This window comes from Sebastes umbrosus, chromosome 21 (assembly GCF_015220745.1).
Source record: "Sebastes umbrosus isolate fSebUmb1 chromosome 21, fSebUmb1.pri, whole genome shotgun sequence".
Taxonomy (NCBI): Eukaryota; Metazoa; Chordata; class Actinopteri; order Perciformes; family Sebastidae; genus Sebastes; species Sebastes umbrosus.
In genome coordinates, this window is record NC_051289.1 from 20,128,929 (window position 1) to 20,147,566 (window position 18,638).

The window sequence follows — 18,638 nt, forward strand, 5'->3', positions numbered from 1 at the left end:
GTGAATGACCTTTTTGGTGTTTCAGCCACATTGCGAGCAACGTGATTGTAAGCTGGAAACTGAATTAAGACTAGTTTAGTGGTATGTCTGTCACATATTTAACATATCAATCAGTGGGTTTTCAGAGAGGTCGATAGATTCAACAGACTTGCCACAAAGCTGGCCGACTTTGGTTCCAATGAACCGGACGACCAAGTTGATGGGCTGTCTACTTCTATATAAATTGAACACACGCTAGCACCATTATGTCACTGTTTTAGATCATTCGCTGCTAAAAATTGAAATCCAGATGTAACATTTGAGAGAAAATGCTGGAAGAGTGTTCTTTGAAGTGTACAAAAGGCAGTAAAAGGTTATCAGACGAGTCCAAAATAGAAGTGAATACATTAACAGTAAAAAAAAAAAGAGTTAAAATGCACTGTAAAAACAAATATAAAGCTTTATACTTTTTCTTAATCTCCAATTAATGTTTTTAAGTTTAAATTAAAACTATATATGTTATTTTCTCCAAGGAACATTCCAGATTTTACTGGACATGCATCAGACTATGTGGCTAGCTAGCTGAAATGAAAACAGCAGCCTCTTCAGCTACTGTACCTAGCTGAAGATAATCATAACACTCAGTCAGTGCAGGTTATATTAATCATCCATAATACATACTACTGTAGCCTTACTGTACAAAGTCCTGTTAGCTAACCCACTAGCTAAAGCAGTTTTTCATTACTGTTAACGCAGCACAGAAATCTAGTGTTCCAGGGATGATCTTTGTAGGCCAACCAGGAAGTCAGCATCGCCCTGGCTATCTCGACAAAAAGCCAACGGGATTGTTCCATTGGGTTTTGGATTATTGCAGAAAACAAAGCTCTGTGGCAAACAAACGTTTATGACACTTACACTTTACTTTCATCTTTACGGAGCCCCCCTGAACCCCTAGGAGAATTTTTTTTTATTAATTCGTGCCCTCAAGTTAGTAACTCGTTCCCTTGAGTTAGGTAACTTTGGTGCTTTTGCATAATTTTGGTGAATTTTTAAAGGGAAACATTTTCAATAACTTCAGTATTATACAGTGTAGTATAAGTTTAGTCAAGTTGCAGTTTACATCTCTGTCTGTCCAAAATGTCATCACTTCATAATTTTTATCCTGTTAGAAATTTGTGTGAAATTGACTTATGATGCCTTTAAATGAAACTCGTGAGCTTGTGTTTACCACATGGGAAGTCGTGAGAACAGCGCTGTTAAGCAACGGCAATATTAACGTTACTGTCGGCGTCTGGAAGCCACAGAGGCTAACAATTTAGCAAGCTAGCAAGTGGGTAACATAATGCAGTAAATGCAAAGGTATAATGACAGAGGAGAAAGATGAGGCCGTTGGGAATATCAACATTTTCCTCAGACCTAAACAAAACAATATATGCCAAAATTACAATATATTAACTTATTATGCATTGAAAGAATAACTTCCATTACTTCCGGCATTTCTGTCAAAATGAAAAAACACGTCACAAGTCGTGAACTCAGAAATTTCAGAAACGTTCTACTTCCGAGGTCGTGAATATTACATGAGGGGCCGTTCATATGGGCCCAACTCGTAAACACGGTAAACACGACCCCATTTGAAGGCACCAATAATTAGCATATGAATCCTTGATTTATTGCCAAAAACGTGTTTTGTGAGGTCACAGTGACAATTGACCAGCAAATTCTAATTAGTTCATCCTTTAAGTCCAATGGACAATTGTGCCAAATTTGAATTTGGTGTTCCTGAGATATTGCGTTCACAAGAATGGTACACACGGACGGACAATCCAAAAACATAAAAAATTAACTAGTCAGAGATAAACAGAGGAGCGAAATAAATACCACTTTAATTTATTCTATCAAGTTACTGGAAGTAGAAGAAAACTTCTGTATCTGTTCTACATTTTGTCAGTTTTGGATAATAAACAACCCCAGAGTTTTCAGTTTGCAATAAAAACTTGATTATTCCATCTGTATTGTTACATTAATACAAAAAAAATAGTGATTTTGTTTGAGGTGTAAACAGATGTTAGTGATCCGTGTAAACCATAACATCTATGTACAACAGATTTTCAATCTAATAAAGCTGTGAATCTACAATCTTATCTCTTAAAGAGCGTCTGGCAGAACTTGCATCAGTTTCCACAGTATTGTCTTTAATTACAACAGAGTAGGTGTCTACAGTAAGATACACAGCAATCACTCCCTTATTCCAGGTCCCAAACACTTGCACATGCAGGCCTCAGTGACACCCTCCAGTGTCCGTGTTGGGAACTATAGTCCAGCAGATGAATTCAACTGCAGAAGCTGCCCCTTGCCTCCTCAGTGAGGCACCAGAAGGTGTCCACCAAAGCTAAAGTGATAGTAAGAGGATGGAGCTGAGTCTTAGCTTTTCTTTTGATGATTGGTGTTCTTCAAGGAGTCCAGCAAGCTCTTGATCCTCTCACTGGCTGGCTCCCGTTTCCTTTTCTTGCGACCTTTGATCCCTGCGACCTGAGTGGGCAGGAGGAGGGTGGCGAGTCCCCAAGGCGTGGAAGCCTTTCCTTCGTTACCCCCTGTGGGTGTGTTGGTTTCACTCTGCTGGAGCAGCCAGGAGCTCTCCTGACACAGAGCCACGAAACGTTCGAGCTGCGTGGCGTTGACGTTCTTGCTGACGTTCAGAGAGGTTTCGAACGGGTTCTGGATGTGCAGCGGGACTACCGCCGGCTTGTTCTGCTCTTTGCCCTAAAGAACGGGAAAGGAACAATGCTGACAGATCAAAACACATTTCGCGAGCAGCAGAATCAGCAGCAGCAGCAGCAGCAGCAGCCATAAGCGCAGTCACTGCATGTACTGCATGTTATGGTCCATCGATCTCGTTGGTCACGGTTTTAGGTCTTTGCCGCTGTATCTGGGGAACCTATAGCTGACTGGGGCATCTCTCAGCAGGCTAGCAGATGGGAGAGGCATAGACATGGCTCTGGAAGACATTGACTTGAGTTGTGAAAAGTGAGAATAATTCAGAAAGTGACAGGAATGAGCTAGACTGCCGTGGAAACCCGCTATGCGCGCCGAACGCGTTAGCAACGGAAGCATATATGATCTGTGCCTCTGTCTGGCAGTCATGGCTGTCACATGAACCATCAATGTGTGGGTCGGAGAGAAGTCAAGAACCTCCCATGCTGCTTTGCATGCCGTATCCAGACTAAAGAGGCTGGAAGGATAAAGGGATGGAGCTGTGGGAGGGGGCAGAAGATGGCAACATAAAGCCATCAGTCAGAGGAGGGGAGCTGAACCGGAGAATTGTAGCACAGTAAAGCAGATTTATGGCTGTTGCTCCACTGGTGAAAGCCTATAGGCACGGGTCACGGCCACCGTCTACCTGCAGGCTTCCTCTGCGGTGTCAAACTTGATATTAGTCTCATATATTAAGCTGCAGGGTCTCTCTTTCTCAGAGGCATCAATTCATTAAACTCTCCAAGAACTAGCAAAGTCCCTGCATCTCATATAATGTGTCAGCAAAGCATGAACACCTACTTTATCAACTTCATTTCTAGGGTCAAAAGTAATGTGATAATAAAATAAGATAAATAGGATATTATTCAATGTTACAAATTTTTAGAGGTATGTTAATTAATAAAAGGTGTAACGATTCATCTACTACATCGATAGGTACTCGGCAAGTTGTCCTTCACGGAGGACATATAGATTTAAAATTTATTTTGCAAGGTAAATAATCTATCGTATTGATACTAAGAATTTGCACAACAAATGTTATCTGGATGTATTTTTTAACACTTTTAACAGTAAAAAAATGTTAAACGTTACTCCGGTTCACTCTCCCTGTGTGTGACGTCATCGATATGCGCCAGCTAGCGCCAATAGGCTCGTTCGGGATGAGCCAGGCCTGCGCAGAACCGATCACCAGCGATCGCCGCGCAATGCATGCCGGTTAGATTTGTGTGCGACTTGATGCCGACTCGCTCTGACGTCGTGCACACGCGGGCAACGATAACCTCACGAGATCGAGGCGGCTGCAGTTTTTAGAGCCAGGCGCCTCAGTTGCTCTCCACCGACTACAAGACCCAGAGCATTATGGAGTTGATTGGCTCTTAGTTTTGACAGCAAACACCACGTGTTGTAGAAAGTCTCAAATTTCTGTGTAATTGTAATATTTAACGCTAGATTGTATTAGTCTCATGTTGTGTAATGAAGGTTTCATCTGTTAACAAACATATCTTGTGTGGTTGATAATAATAATTATGATAATAATGAAGGTTATTTTTATATAACACTTCGTAACACTTATAACACGAGTGCTCATTATGTGCTTTAAAAGGTGGACATAAAAATAATAAAGGATAGAATCCAATGCCAGATACACGCACATTTCCACATAGATCTACAAACAAATATAAATAAATTCCAACGTGGTCTGAAAACTATAAGTGGCCAACAGATCGGATCTAACAGGAAGTAACTTTTTCTGTGACTTCCTGTAAATTCGTTGAAGGCTGCTCAAAACGGCTGGAAACTGTCCGACTTGACCTCAGCTTTTTGTCACCGTCGCCCTGCTGCTGCCGCCTGATCTCGTCTACTTTCTAGGCGAGGTGCAGCTCACCTTGAACGAGCCGATTCTCAGAAAGACGACAACAAAAGGAAGCAGGGCTGATATCGGGGAAGAGCCAGACGAGCAATTGAGGTTTTCAGCGTGTGGAAACATTTTGGCTTTTACAAAAAAAGGGAGATGTCCTGGATGAATCGCTCGCTGTTTGCAGAATATGCAAAGGCCAGATAAAATACAATCTTTCCACACACCTACTGAGACGCCATGGGATTGTTAACACCGAACGCCCAGGTAACCCTAGCAGCATTCCCGCAGCGGCGCCAGCTAGCTCTGCAAAAGCCTCGCCAACATTTTTGGTAAGAAATTAGGCCAAAACTCACCTCAGGCTCAAGACATATATTTGCCATTAATCGTTGTGTTTACTTGTTTATATCCATAATTATTTATCCCTGATCCCTTACATGAAAAACTTTGAGGAATCTGTCACTGGCACTGTTGAGTATCCAGCTATTTATTTCACAGTCACACTGAGTGAATTAGTTACTGTATCGATTTCAAGTCATTGAATCGTATCGTATCGCTGTAGATGAGCCGAATATCGTCCTTGAATCGTATCAGAACCATTGAAAGTGATACGTATCACATCGTTGTAAAAATGTTTCGTTACACCCCTATTAATGAACCATCCTGCACATCTAGAGAGGATAAATCAGCCCTGACTACTCCCTCTGATACCTTTCAGACACAGTATAACTTGGAAACAGATTTCCAACCATATTGGCTTGATGTTTCCCCTCCATTTTATTTATAAAAGCTCCAGAGCTCCACCATGGACTCTCTTTCAGTGCCTATAAACAGTATTACACAGGCAGCAACAGGCTGAATACGGGTCTAAATAGAATAAATATGCGTTTGTTTATGCTTAGCCCGATGGAGCTCCTAATTGGGAGCGCAGCTCAAGGGCGCCGGGCCCTGTGGGGCTGCCATCAATCACATATGACAAGGACAGCTGACGTCTGTGCGTGTGTGTGTGTGTGTGGGAAGACGCCATCCGCCAAACACTGCCTTTATTACCAACAGATTTCTCTGCTGGAGCTCAGCTCCGAGGCTGGGAGGAAATGTTGAAAGGAGCTTGAACTGGGTTCCCCTTGAGCGCTGAGGTTCTTTCTGAATAGATTTTTATTTATGCTCTGGTTTCTATCAGCGATGCAACAGTTTGATTTTCAAGTAAAATTAGAAGAGTAGTAGTAGAGAGTAGTAGTAGAGTTAACAGGGTTGGACGGACCGTTTTGTTTTTTGTTGTTACCATTAAAGGTGTTTGAGAGTTACAAAAAGCAATGGCCAATGTCCACTTTTTTACATAAACGCATAACATATACAAAAAATGTTTGATCAGTATCCCTTAAATATGTTATTTTAATGAATGGTCAGTGCTCTCTGGTGGACAAACAAAATAACACCGACACTGGTTCAAAATTATATATCAAACAAATCTTTGACATTTGGCATGAGATCAAAGTTGCAAAGTGCACAAGAATAAGACTAAAGCCCTTTTCAGACATGGAAATCACTGTCAAGGTGACAGCTATTCGTCATTCAGACATACTGTAGGTGACTTCCAGCCTCACTCAGAGATTAGGGGTGGAAGAAAATATTGATACACATGAGTATCACAATATTATGTTTTGCGATACTGAATCGATTCTTACATTAACCTCTTAAAAATCCTATGACCCACCGGCAGACCTGGCCGCTATTGTGTCTTTTGGAGGTCGTAGCGGGCTCAATTAAAAAGCTATGGCGAAGGTACTGGCACCGTATGAAACTAGAAAAAACCTACGGAATCTATTGCTACCAACCATGTCGTACTTGCATGTCACGAAGGAGGCTAAATAACACTCCAAACTTATAGTACATTTTGGCGAGGAAAACCTGGTATGGCTATTTTCAAAGGGGGTCCCTTGACCTCAAGATATGTGAATGACAATGGGTTCTATGGGTACCCACGAGTCTCCCCTTTACAGACATGCCCACTTTATGATAATCCCATGCAGTTTGGGACAAAACCTGTGCCGTTTTTTTTTTATGCAGTATAAATATGTTATTTTCGCCAGTTCTTAAATGGTGTATTTGAATATTTCAATGTATCGGTGTGATATGATTACTATCTTTGTTGTACGGCCTGGCTCAGGTTAAACCCTTTGTAAAACATGAACAAATACATAAAGAGAATGAATGCAGTAGAACTTCTAAGGCTTGCCTGCTTGCCCTGGAAATCTCTTTTTTCCGGAGCTGATGATGGAAGTAGCTAAAGAGTGAGCCTTCTTTTTTTATTGTATTGTTGTTTTACCACTGTACAGCACTTTGGTCAACTTTTGTCGTTTTATAAATGTGCTCTATAAATAAATTAAACTTGAAACTTAACACTTGAGCCATCTCACTTCCTCCTCATCTCTGCTGAGAGTTGCACACGCGCAGTACCGATTGGGAACTCGTTAGAAAATGGCGGCGGGTAAAGACAAAGTTTATAAGCTGATTTTCATTTCAATTATCCTGGAAACAAGGAGTTCAGATAGGTGCCGTAAGAGAGGATGTGGGCAAAACTCCTAGCTATGTATTGCGCAGTTTGCCACAAATTTGAGAGCAAGGTGGATAAAAAAAACGACAATTTACTTTAGTCTTTGTTGATATTTGATAACCACTAATAAATAAAATAATTTGTATTGGGCCAAGTAAAAACTGACATTGAGTAAGAAGATTTCTGATCCACTTACAAACATTAACGTTGAATCCTGCTTAATGGATGTGAATAATCATACATACCTTTCTGATATTTATGGACATCCTGTTGAATGCGAAGGTGGCGTAGAACTCAAAGAATTCACGCAGTAGTTGCTCTGAGACAAAAGCGAGAAAAGTCAAGTTAGCGATGAACAGAAACATCGGTATCAATCAAACTGAACTGTAGCCCTCCTTCGCGCCCCCCCCTGTTTCTACGCTCTCGTGCTCACCCAGCGGTTCCGTGTTGCTCTGGAGCTGGATCTTGCTGAAGTCACTGACAAACGTGCAGTCGTTCCCCTCAATCATGCTCTTGTCCGCGGGACCTTGTGGGACGAGAGCGGGAATGCAAGGTAAATTACTGCCTTTACACGCCTGTGATGGTCATAAACAAGACACAGATGGATGGTGTGGGTGCATTCATGGAGAGAAGACAGAAATACACAGGGGGGGGAGGAAGGAGAGAGAGCAGGTGCATGGACGTGTGTGTGTCAAGGTGGTCAAAGAAAAGGAAGAAAGAGGGCTTAGTTTGTGTCCTTGCTTGGTTGGTTTGCTTCTCCAGCAATGCCCTTGTTACCAGTCTCCTTCACCACAATGAGGCTGGTGGTGTGTGTGTGTGTGTGTGTGTGTGTGTGTGTGTGTGTGTGTGTGTGTGTGTGTGTGTGTGTTACACCACTGTTTAAATAGCCGCCTGTATGCTCACGCATGTGTGTCCGGAGGAGGCGGGGTCATCGACCTTCCCAGAGTGATGGCCCTTTTATTGTCCCGTAAGCACTCTGTGTGATAGAGTCTGCGCTAAACGGGGCCGAGGAGGAGGAAGGGGATAGGGGAGGAGGGGCGGGGGAGAGGGGTTGGAGGGTGGAGGGTGGAGGGTGGGGGGTAGATTGCTTTTGGAAGGCAATTATCAGGCAGCCAAGGTGACAGAGAGAGGCAGAGATGGAGGAACTGCAGTGGACTTGCAGGCAAGACTGGTGTGCTGGCATTTAAATGATGACAGAGCACATCCATTACAGATGTATACATGGTAATAAAGCATAGTATAGTGTGCTCTTAAGTCTTGTACGGAGCCAAAAATGGGAACCGCCAGGATTGTAGAAATAAAAGAAAAACAACAGCAGACACTCTGCGGCTGGTGAAGGACAATTAGTGTGCATGTCAGAGCGGAGATAATCTAGAGCAATGGGGATCCTGACCTGCTCGACAGGATGGGAAAAGCAGAAAAAAAACATTTTTGCTACATCATCTTATGTTCATGTTTATGTCTTCCTTTAATCTTTGCTTTCTGTGAATTATTGGATAACTTTATCTTTAAAAATAAGGAAAAAAAGTCACTGGTCAATGGCTAGACGCGTGAGGAGGTCGCTAGTAGATATTGCTTCGTTTTAAGGGCTCACAAGCCAAAATCCGTAGAGAACTTCCTCTCTTGAAATCATAAATATTATAGCTGAAATAATTAGTTTAAAGTCAAAATGATTAGTCGATCCACCCGTTACCAGCAACTAGTCTGAGGATCGTTTATTCAGTTAAAGGGATAGTTTGGATTGTATGAAGTGGGGTTGTATGAGGTACTTATCTAGAGTCAGTGTATTAACCTACAGTAGATGGCGATCGGCAGTTTGGAGAAACAGACAGGAGTACCAGCACTGCAGCAAAGCAATGTACTGCTGTGTGAATGGGGCTGACAGCAAAATGTATTTTAGACACCTAAAAGAATCGATAACAGTTTAATTATACGCTGTATTTAGAATATTTTCGACGCTTTACCTTGCCATCACACAGCTCTTTCCGACAGGGAACTGAAGCCGTTATCAAAGCCACCAGACTCGGTTGGTTGGTTAGTTTGTGTTATTGTGTGACTTTGGTAAATCTGAAACAACCTTTTAAAAACACACAATAACACAAACAAACTCACCGATCAGACCAGCAACACCCATGTTCTGCAAGGTAAAATGACTGTTTTCGTCAATGGAGCCTGGCTTTGAAAATACACTGACTATGGATAAGTACCTCATACAACCCCACTTCAAAAAAAGATCACACGAGTGATTGATAAATTGAGAAAATAATCTGCAGATTAATTTGTAATGAAAATAATCATTATGTGTACCCCTAGATTAGTTGTTAAATCACATAGTCAATCAACAGAAAAATAGTTAAGTACAAATCCCAAATGTTCTCTCATCAAGCATCTTAATTGTGAATATTTTCTGCTTCCCTTTGTCTAATCTGATAGTAAATAATATTTGGGGCTGGGATGGGGGGGTTTGGGCTGATTGGCCAGACCTAAAAACTTTCTGGAAATTGTAATGAGCCATTTTTTGACAATTATTATGAGATCAATCAATCGATAATAATAATTTATTTGTCTTCCTTGACAGCGAAATACCTTATTGAGTGATACTCTTTGACGTTACCAAATCTACAACAGCATATCTTATTTGCTGGTCTGACTGCAGCTGTACTGTATGGATGGGAAACCTCACCTAACTTGAGCGTACTCAGTGGTCAAATTTTTTCTTGATAAGTTGAATGTATGGTGAAAAACAGCACAGCATTAATGTATGAACTCCTATAGTTGATAAGGTGAGATGTCTATTGCGGAACACTGCTTTGATTTGGTCTTGGGTTTATCTTTTCATAACATCCTTATGCAGTGCTATTTATATTTGTGTGTAGAAAAGCAATAAAACTAACAAAGGACCTCTGGGGTGAATTAAAGTGACAGTGATATCTACTGAGTGAGAGGTGGTGCTGGGTGTTACCTGCAAGGTCCCTGAGGTGGTCCAGGGTGGGGATGATGGGAGGGCTCCTCCTCTGCAGGAAGAACAGCACCATGACGGTGAGGGAGAAGTTGGTGATCCATGCCCCGGGGATGGTGCTGGTGATGCCGTGAGCTCGGGCCCAACAGCGCACGGTGAATACCAGTAAACGCACCCGTGGGTCCAGCTCTCCGTACAGGTAGAGCAGCTCTGTGCTCTTCATCGCCACCCTGTGGAGAACATACAGGATTACTACTGCTGTTCCTACTGCATTGTTCTGATGGGGGTCTTCGTTGGGGCTATTCATTTCAAGGTTCTTTATTTGTCATTTGTCAATTCCAGCAAAGCAGTCACTGGCAATGAAAATCTTTGGTCTCAGGTTCCTTCAACAATGCTCATAAAATATGTATATTTAAAACAGGAAATCACACAAGTAAATGTAAATGCAAAATGATAATCTGAGGCATAAAATAGTGCAGTTAAAATATAGGGATTGAATATAAACATAAGTAAACATAAAATAGTAATTTAAATTTGTAATTTTGTTGAAGACAGTATTTCAGATGGGAAAACTGAATGTAAACAGGATGTAGTATGTATATGTATGATGTATGAGTGAATATTGAAATATTTGATTTTTCTGCATTGTTAGTTTGTTCTATTATCCAAAATAACTAACAATTAATAACTGGATAGAAAGTCCTGCTCTGGGACAGCCACATAGGACATGCTGCCACCCACCAACATCATAATAAAAATACCCAACAGGAAACTAATTGCAGAAAGTAAAATAAAGTCCCATGCATTGTACAGTTTTTTTTAATATTTCTTTTTTATGTGTAGCTCTGTATACTATGACGCTCAATTATTGGCTGCTTCTTTGATATTGCTATAAAGTTATTGGCTTTGTCAGTGGGCTGCCTTCAGATTATTACGAGTTTTAGTGTGTCTCTCCTTATCATAATGTTAATTGTTTCTGTTAAATATGTCATTATGTAAGACGATCATATTTCTAATGATCTTTAACAATAATGTAAGCATCCTAGTATTCTTTTGTACAGTAGATATTATTAGGAAAACTAGGGCTGTCAAAGTTAAGTTTACGATAATATCGCGTTAACACAAATTCATTTTAACGCCACTATTTCTTTTACACGATTTTAAGGTTTTAGAGGGCTCTGTTTTAAAGCTAGAGTGACGATGTATGAAACTAGACATAAGGAATCCATTGGTACCAACCATGTCATACTAGCTTGTCGAAAAGGAGGCTAAATAACACTCCAAACTTATGCTACATTTTAGTGAGGAAAAACTGGCATGGCCATTATCAAAGAGGTCCCTTGACCTCTGACCTCAAGATATGTGAATGTAAATGGGTTCTATGGGTACCCACGAGTCTCCCCTTTACAGACATGCCCACTTTATGATAATCACATGCAGTTTGGGGCAAGTCATAGTCAAGTCAGCGCACTGACACACTGACAGCTGTTGTTGCCTGTTGGGCTGCAGTTTGCCATGTTATGATTTCAGCATATGTTTTATGCTAAATGCAGTACCTGTGAGGGTTTCTGGACAATATCTGTCATTGTTTTGTGTTGTTAATTGATTTCCAATAATAAATATAAACATATGTTTGCATAAAGCAAGCATATTTGCCCACTCAGTTATGGATAAGAATATTAAATATTTGAAAAATCTCCCTTTACGGTACATTTTGAGCTGCGATTAATTTGCGATTAATCACGATTCAATATTTTAACTGAGTGACAGCCATCGTATTTATATATGTAGCTCTGTATATTATGACTCTCACTTCTTGGCTTGTTCTTTGATATTGCTATAAAGTTATTATCACGTGCTTTAGTATGTCTATCCTTATATATATCCTTATATATTCTCATAACGTTAATTGTTTGTGTTAAATATGTCATTATGTAAGAGGATCCTATTTCCAATGCTCTTTACCAATAGTGTAAGCATCCCATTACTGTTTTGTACAGTAGATATTCCTAGGAAAGCATCACTATAAACCTCTTGATGCCAGTCCAAGCCTTTGCGTGTCCTTCATGCCCTTAAGTGCCTGTATTTCTGCACGTATTTAGTGTCTATTTGATCCCGTTGAGTTCAGAAAATGAAATACTGTATTGTGTTGAATGTCAAGGGTCAGTGAAACTACAACTGCAACAAAACCACCACCAGAGAGCAGCCTTCAGCTCGTCACAGTGACTGCTTCACACACACACATCTCAGGCAGGAAAAAGTGCTGTGCTACAAAGATTATCAGAGGACAGTTAGAGAAAAAGTCCCCCCTCACATCCACCCACAGCCGGTGGTTCAACCTTATTTCCTTTGAAACTGCAGGGTGGTTTTCTATACGTTAGCATGTGTGTACGTGTTTGTGCTTCCATCGGCAGAGACCACAAAGTGTTGAATGGTGGAAGGGAAGAAGTGAAACACAAACAAGCACCCTCTTTGGCCCCCTCAAGTTCAGTTTCGCCGTGGCATGCATGCAACTGTACCATCGCAGCACATCCTGCCAGAGTCTGCTTTCTGTTTGGGGCTTTTGCAACGCCAGAGGTGATATTCGGGACGACATAAAACTAGCAGTTTCTGTGAAGCAAGAGGCTTATGACCAACTCTAAGTGACATTTCGAGACACGACTCTCCCGATTTTGTATAAATGAATCATAAATGAATCATTGCAACAGCAGAGCCATGACAAATAATTGTTTCATACCGTTTATGTATGGGAAATAGGCAATGGTCTTATATTATACAGTATGTGCACAGGGTGAATACCTGTTGTTGGCTGTGAGGTCACACTGAAAACCGGAGGGCTGGTGGGCGAAACGAACCAGGGGGCATCGGGCGTTGAGAATCTTCTGCACCCCCACACATCCGGGCCCGAACTGGTCCACGCACTCCCCGATGACGGACAGGATGCTCTGGGTGACGGACCGCTCAGAGGTGGCCCTCTTCATCTGGTACTCCAGGGACAGACCTGAGTTTGGCTGCACACACAAGTTTTAGAGATTTTAATGATCCTAAATCACCCTCCGTTTGTTACCTAGGTAACTATATTTACTCTACGGCATCTTATTTGGGTTTACACATTCTTTGTTCGTGCACTATATTATGCCCGATCATAAGATCCTATGATGGAATGAAAAAGTAGTATCATAGCACAAACAAAACTTGACATGACATGCTTTGCCTTCAACACCTTTGGCACCTATCAGTGATGTGTTTCTCAATTTACTGCTTACTATATAGAGTAAACTATTGAGGTTTCAATATGTAAGGAAGCAGCACCATTTGAACCTGTTTCAGAACCTGATTTGGCCTTTATAAGCAGTATACAAACATCTATTAAATGGTTTATAACACACTATAATGTAGTTGTATGCAGATATAAATACATTTCTAAATGTTCATTCATGTAAAGACATCATAAACAACATAAACAAAGTGTATTGTACTTATAGCTGCTTACAACTACATTATAGTGTATTATAAGCCATTTATTATATCCACACAAATATATATTAACATATATTACGCAATAATAACGCGCAAATTCGTTTTAGCGGCATTAATTTCTTGAACGCATTAATGCAACTTGCGAGGTTGTAGTGGGCTCGCAAGGAAAAATGTTCATGTAGTTTAAAAAAAAAAATATATATATATGTATATATATACAAATTTGCATTAAGCAGCATATTTGTCCACTCCCATGTTCATAAGAGTATGAAATACTTGACAAAGGTACATTTTGAACAGATAAAAAATGTGCGATTAATCATGATTAACTTTGGGCAATCATGCGATTAATCACACTTAAATATGCTAATCGATTGACAGCCCTATTTTATACAAAAGTCTGTATATGAAACTAGACTAAACTAGACTAAAGATATATTTTTTTGCAACTACTACAAAATCTAATGTAATATATTCTGCTTCGATCCATATTTGTTGGCGTTTAGCCTTTCGAAAACAACATTTTCACTGCGGTCGAAAACCTATTTGCTCTCCTGCTGAACTTATACAAAGGTTGGCCCGCACCTGTATTAACGGGGCGGTCTAGCAGCAATCTAACAACACTATAAATTACATTTATTAAACCACAATAACAAAAAAATCTATTTTGGCTCTTATTAACAAAAAGTTACCAAATTAATAAACGCTCCTCTTTTACTGTATGTCACCTCAATTACAAGGAGGGAAAATGATCTATGAAGTAGGACAATTCTGACAATGGTTTGATTTATTATATCAAGTTTTTCATAAAATATGAAATTTTACCTGCATAATGCCAAATGATTCTGATACTTTTCAAACTTATAGCTCTGCAAATAAAATATTATTAAGTATTTTCAGGCATCATTAACTGAATTTATGCAAACCCTTTACCATTTTACCTTTGTTTGATTTCAAAGTAAAAGCTTCAAAGAATATCAAAGACAAGCTTTCATGCAAAGCAGCTAAGCATGTCTGTAGCATTTTATGGTTGGTTTGGTTTTTTGGTCTTTGTCATTCACAGCTGTCTTCGGTTTCACTCTGCCGAACTCAGCCTTCACAAAACTCAGATGGCGGCAAATGACTGTGGCCACAGCAGCTGGTAGCTGTTTCACTTTTTTGGTTTGGAAAGGCTTAGTTGTTGCAAGTGGAAAGAGGTGCTTCAATTTGTCCAGCTCAATGTGCGTTGAATCAGTATTACCAAGTACCAAAAAACATTAATTTTATGTAGTAACTGTTTACCAAGCACAACTTTCTATTTTGTAAACTGAAAATGTTATGTTGGGCAATATGAATGTAATCACCCCGTCAGCTGGTGGCTTTGGTTTCACAAACTAACCTCATTTAGTCCAATGGCGCCTACTAAATGACGACCCCCAAACTCCCATTATTACCATCTTTATATTTCTCCCACTGATGCCATCCAGGTCCAGAAACATGTCCAGGTCACAGCCCAGCTTTCCAAAGCCGTTCACCGATGAGCCAAATGGCCTGATCGTGCATTCTGGGAAATAAGCAACGGCAATATCCTTGAGCAGAGAGCAGACGAGGAAACGCAGTCGGCTGTTCTCCTCTGTTAGCTGATAGACATCTGTTAGTGAGGTTATCTGCTGGTCTATCTGAGGAGAAATGAGGACAGAGGCCATGATTAACACTTTATGCAACCTACTGAAGTGGATTCACACATGTATTTGTTTTTAAAGGGGACATATCATGCTGATTTTCAGGTTCATACTTGTATTTTGGGATTCTACTAGAACGTGTTTACATGCTTTAATGTTCAAAAAACACATTATTCTTCTCATACTGTCTTTCTGAATATACTTGTATTCATAACGCTGTATTTTAGCACCTGTCTCTCTTTGTCTGCTCTGATTGATTTGAGGGGAAAATATGGATGCCTATAGTTAACAGTCTGTCAAAATGTGAGTCGTACAATATCGGCGAAGTGTTTCAGAGATGGAGAGAAAAGGTTGCTAATAGTTTAGCCTTCTGCTAACAGAAGGAGAAGGTTAACTATTAGCAACATTTTCTCTCCATCTCTCAAACGTTTCGCTGATACTGTAGCTCGCTGGAGCCTTGAATCACAGTTTGTCATCTCAAATGTCTGTGATATCTCGATTCTGGCACCCAACAACACAGCAAGATGACATTTTAGATGTGCAACTTTAGCCCACTGCTAGTGTTAGCCTCCAGTCTTTCCTTTGTTTTGCCTACAGCGAACACCGTGACGTCATCATGACGTCCACACAAAAAGGGTCTATAAAGCCAGCCTCTGACATAGGATGGGGATCCTGATCTGAATGGCTTGTTGAATCACATGTTTTCTGATCTAGACAGCCCACAAAGAACTGACTGGGTTGTCTTATTTCAGTTTGTAGGTTGGTAGGCACTCCAGATACCCAAGTGAGTTTGTCATGACGTGTCTCCTTTAAAGTTGAATCCAGGTCACTGGATAAGTCTTTTAATATAAACTGTAAATCTGGGTGTGATAACCCAACCACTTACACTCTCCTCTGTGGACAGTCTCTGAATGAGCTCGTTGATGGGAATGGTGGTTTGTGGTTGGCACAGTTGGCCAGACTGCTGGTTTGGTGATTCCGCTGCGCCGAGGCTCCTCAGTGAGAGCAGTCTCGATTTAAAAGGCACCGTGGATTCATGGCTGACGCTGGGGATAGCAACTCCTTCGAGTAATGAGGCAACACTTTCCCGGTTGGCAAATTCCACCACAGCATACACGCCCTAGAGAATAACACCAATACACACAATTTCATCATCCATTTGAATCCTAGCATGACAATGAATTTTGTCATATGTGCACCTTTAAATATGTTGGTAAACTGCGTATTTATCAGAAGAACTTGGGTCATTCACTTACATAGCTTTCATAGAAGAAGTATTTCTTGATATCTCCATGTCTAGATAAATACTTGAGGAACTTTTTCTCACTGGTTCTGGAGGGGCAGCTGATGAGAACAGATCTCTCCGCCTGTTCTTGTCTCTCTGCCTGGACGGCATACAAAGATTTGCAGCCATTCGTTTCTTCTGACAACAAAGAAGCAGAATATTCAACAGTTAGGCGACATGAATAACATTCAGTTTTTCTTTGTGGACATGTATTAAAAGTAAGATAGAAACTTTATTGATCCCGAGGGAAATTCAAGTTTCCAGCATCACAGTTCCATAGTGCAAAACAAGTTAGTAAAAAGGCAGTAAAAAAGTTAGTAGTGCAAAGTACAAAAAAATAAACCAGATATAAAAATACAAGGAGATGAAGAAAACTGTTAAAACTGAATATAGTGCAGGGTAACAACTGTGATACACGACTATTAAAAAAGTGAATATAGTGCAGAAGAGACTATTAAAAATGAGTATAGTGCAGGGTAACTCCAGTAGCTTAGTCTACACATATTCCATACATCACATAGCACGTCTTATGAACTCTTAGAAACAACTCTTCAATTCGGCATAGATATCATCCACTAAGCAGCATCTATTAAAATCTAGAGTTCATAAGACGTGCTATGTGATGTATGGAATATGTGTATGTGATTATGGCATGCATACATTTGCTGAATGTGCCACATACTGTAAATTGACAGTTTTTGAGGCTATTAAAGACCACACTTGTGCAGATAAGGCTGCAGTTTGTCTGACAACAACAACAACAGTATGCTAACTACTACACAGGGATGAACAATAATAATGCACACAGTGCACTTTCATAGACTAAGCTACTGAAATTACCCTGCACTATATTCACTTTTAACAGTCTCTTCTGCACTATATTCACTTTTAACAGTCTCTTCTGCACTATATTCATTTTTAACAGTCTCTTCTGCACTATATTCACTTTTTAGCAGTCTCTTCTGCACTATATTCACTTTTAACAGTCTCTTCTGCACTATATTCATTTTTAACAGTCTCTTCTGCACTATATTCACTTTTTAGCAGTCCTGTATCACAGTTGTTACCCTGCACTATATTCAGTTTTAACAGTTTTCTTCTTCATCTCCTTGTATTTTTATATCTGGTATATTTTTTTGTACTTTGCACTACTAACATGTTTTGCACTATGGAACTGTGTCAATTCGGCATAGATATCATCCACTAAGCAGCATCTATTAAAATCTAATCTCATCTGAAATGACAGCTATCACTTTACACACAGAAGACATTTCACTTAACTAAGACTCACAGGTGGACAAACACAAAGCCGAATTGTACCGAAGCCCTAAAAGTTTCTTTAAGTTTTCATTTTCTATGAAATAAGTCACGCATTTTGCACCATAGCCAAAAGATACTTAAAACTTTAAAAAACTGAATGAAGTTTGGCATGAAGAGTCAGGGCTATAGCAAGTACTCAGTTTGTCTGACAGCTTTATAAACTAAAGCTTCACCTTGAGCAGCGACGACATTTGTCCCAATAGTCCTGTGAAGACATGTCTCGACCTTCTTCTGTAGACATTTCACCAGACTAACTCTTCCCTTCATGTGTAACCTGCACACTGCTAAGAAGGACGCCATAGTTGCTCCTGAAGATGCGTCAAGGCGCATGCGCGTTGGTTTTGTCTACAGCAAGAGAGAAAGACCAAATCAGACTAATTCGCGATCTAAGAAATAGTGTGGATGATTGGTTATAACTTTATTTCTACTGTGTCTTTCGCAACTATTACATGTACATGCATAGCTTAGATATCACCTTTATCCTATGTCTAAAGAACACAATTGTTCTAATGTGTTATATTTCCATTATGACTTCTATTAAACGTTGCTTTTACATAACAATAATAATAATAATAATAATAAACTGATTAATTATTATTGAGTTATTTTTTATTTAATTATTAAAATAGCTGCCGGTTGTTTTTCTGTTGATGGGCTATAATCGTCTCCGTTTAAATATATTCAGGCTTTAATAAAAAATAAAAAATGAAATCAATCTCATATAAAATAGCATCTTATTGATGATAATAATAATAATAATAATAATAATAATAATAACCTGACAATAACCA

At 39.9% G+C, this 18,638-nt stretch overlaps 1 protein-coding gene across 3 annotated transcripts; it reads right to left on the minus strand.

Moving 5' to 3' along the window:
* Nucleotides 1-1,833: 1,833 nt before the first annotated feature.
* Nucleotides 1,834-18,199, minus strand: LOC119480743 (mitochondrial poly(A) polymerase). 3 transcript variants are annotated; one of them, XM_037757281.1, is made up of 9 exons: nucleotides 18,021-18,199; nucleotides 16,499-16,662; nucleotides 16,129-16,362; nucleotides 15,015-15,239; nucleotides 12,901-13,112; nucleotides 10,105-10,331; nucleotides 7,576-7,668; nucleotides 7,388-7,461; nucleotides 1,834-2,742 (listed from the first exon to the last, which is right to left on the minus strand). In XM_037757281.1, exons 1-9 carry the CDS (start codon nucleotides 18,175-18,177, stop codon nucleotides 2,404-2,406), a joined length of 1,725 nt encoding a protein of 574 aa, XP_037613209.1. In that variant the 5' UTR covers nucleotides 18,178-18,199; the 3' UTR covers nucleotides 1,834-2,403. The 3 variants fall into 3 exon arrangements, with proteins under 3 accessions (XP_037613209.1, XP_037613208.1, XP_037613210.1); XM_037757280.1 differs by having other exon boundaries at nucleotides 16,499-16,665; nucleotides 18,021-18,198; XM_037757282.1 differs by having other exon boundaries at nucleotides 16,499-16,627; nucleotides 18,021-18,185.
* Nucleotides 18,200-18,638: the final 439 nt, after the last annotated feature.

Coding starts and splice junctions, on each gene's coding strand:
- LOC119480743 (XM_037757280.1), bottom strand. CDS start 18,177: ATGCGCCTTGACGCATCTTCAGGAGCAACTATGGCGTCCTTCTTAGCA. Junction 16,666..18,020: donor AAATGTCGTCGCTGCTCAAG/GTGAAGCTTTAG, acceptor CTTTGTTGTCAG/AAGAAACGAATGGCTGCAAA. Junction 16,363..16,498: donor ACTTCTTCTATGAAAGCTAT/GTAAGTGAATGA, acceptor GTTATTCTCTAG/GGCGTGTATGCTGTGGTGGA.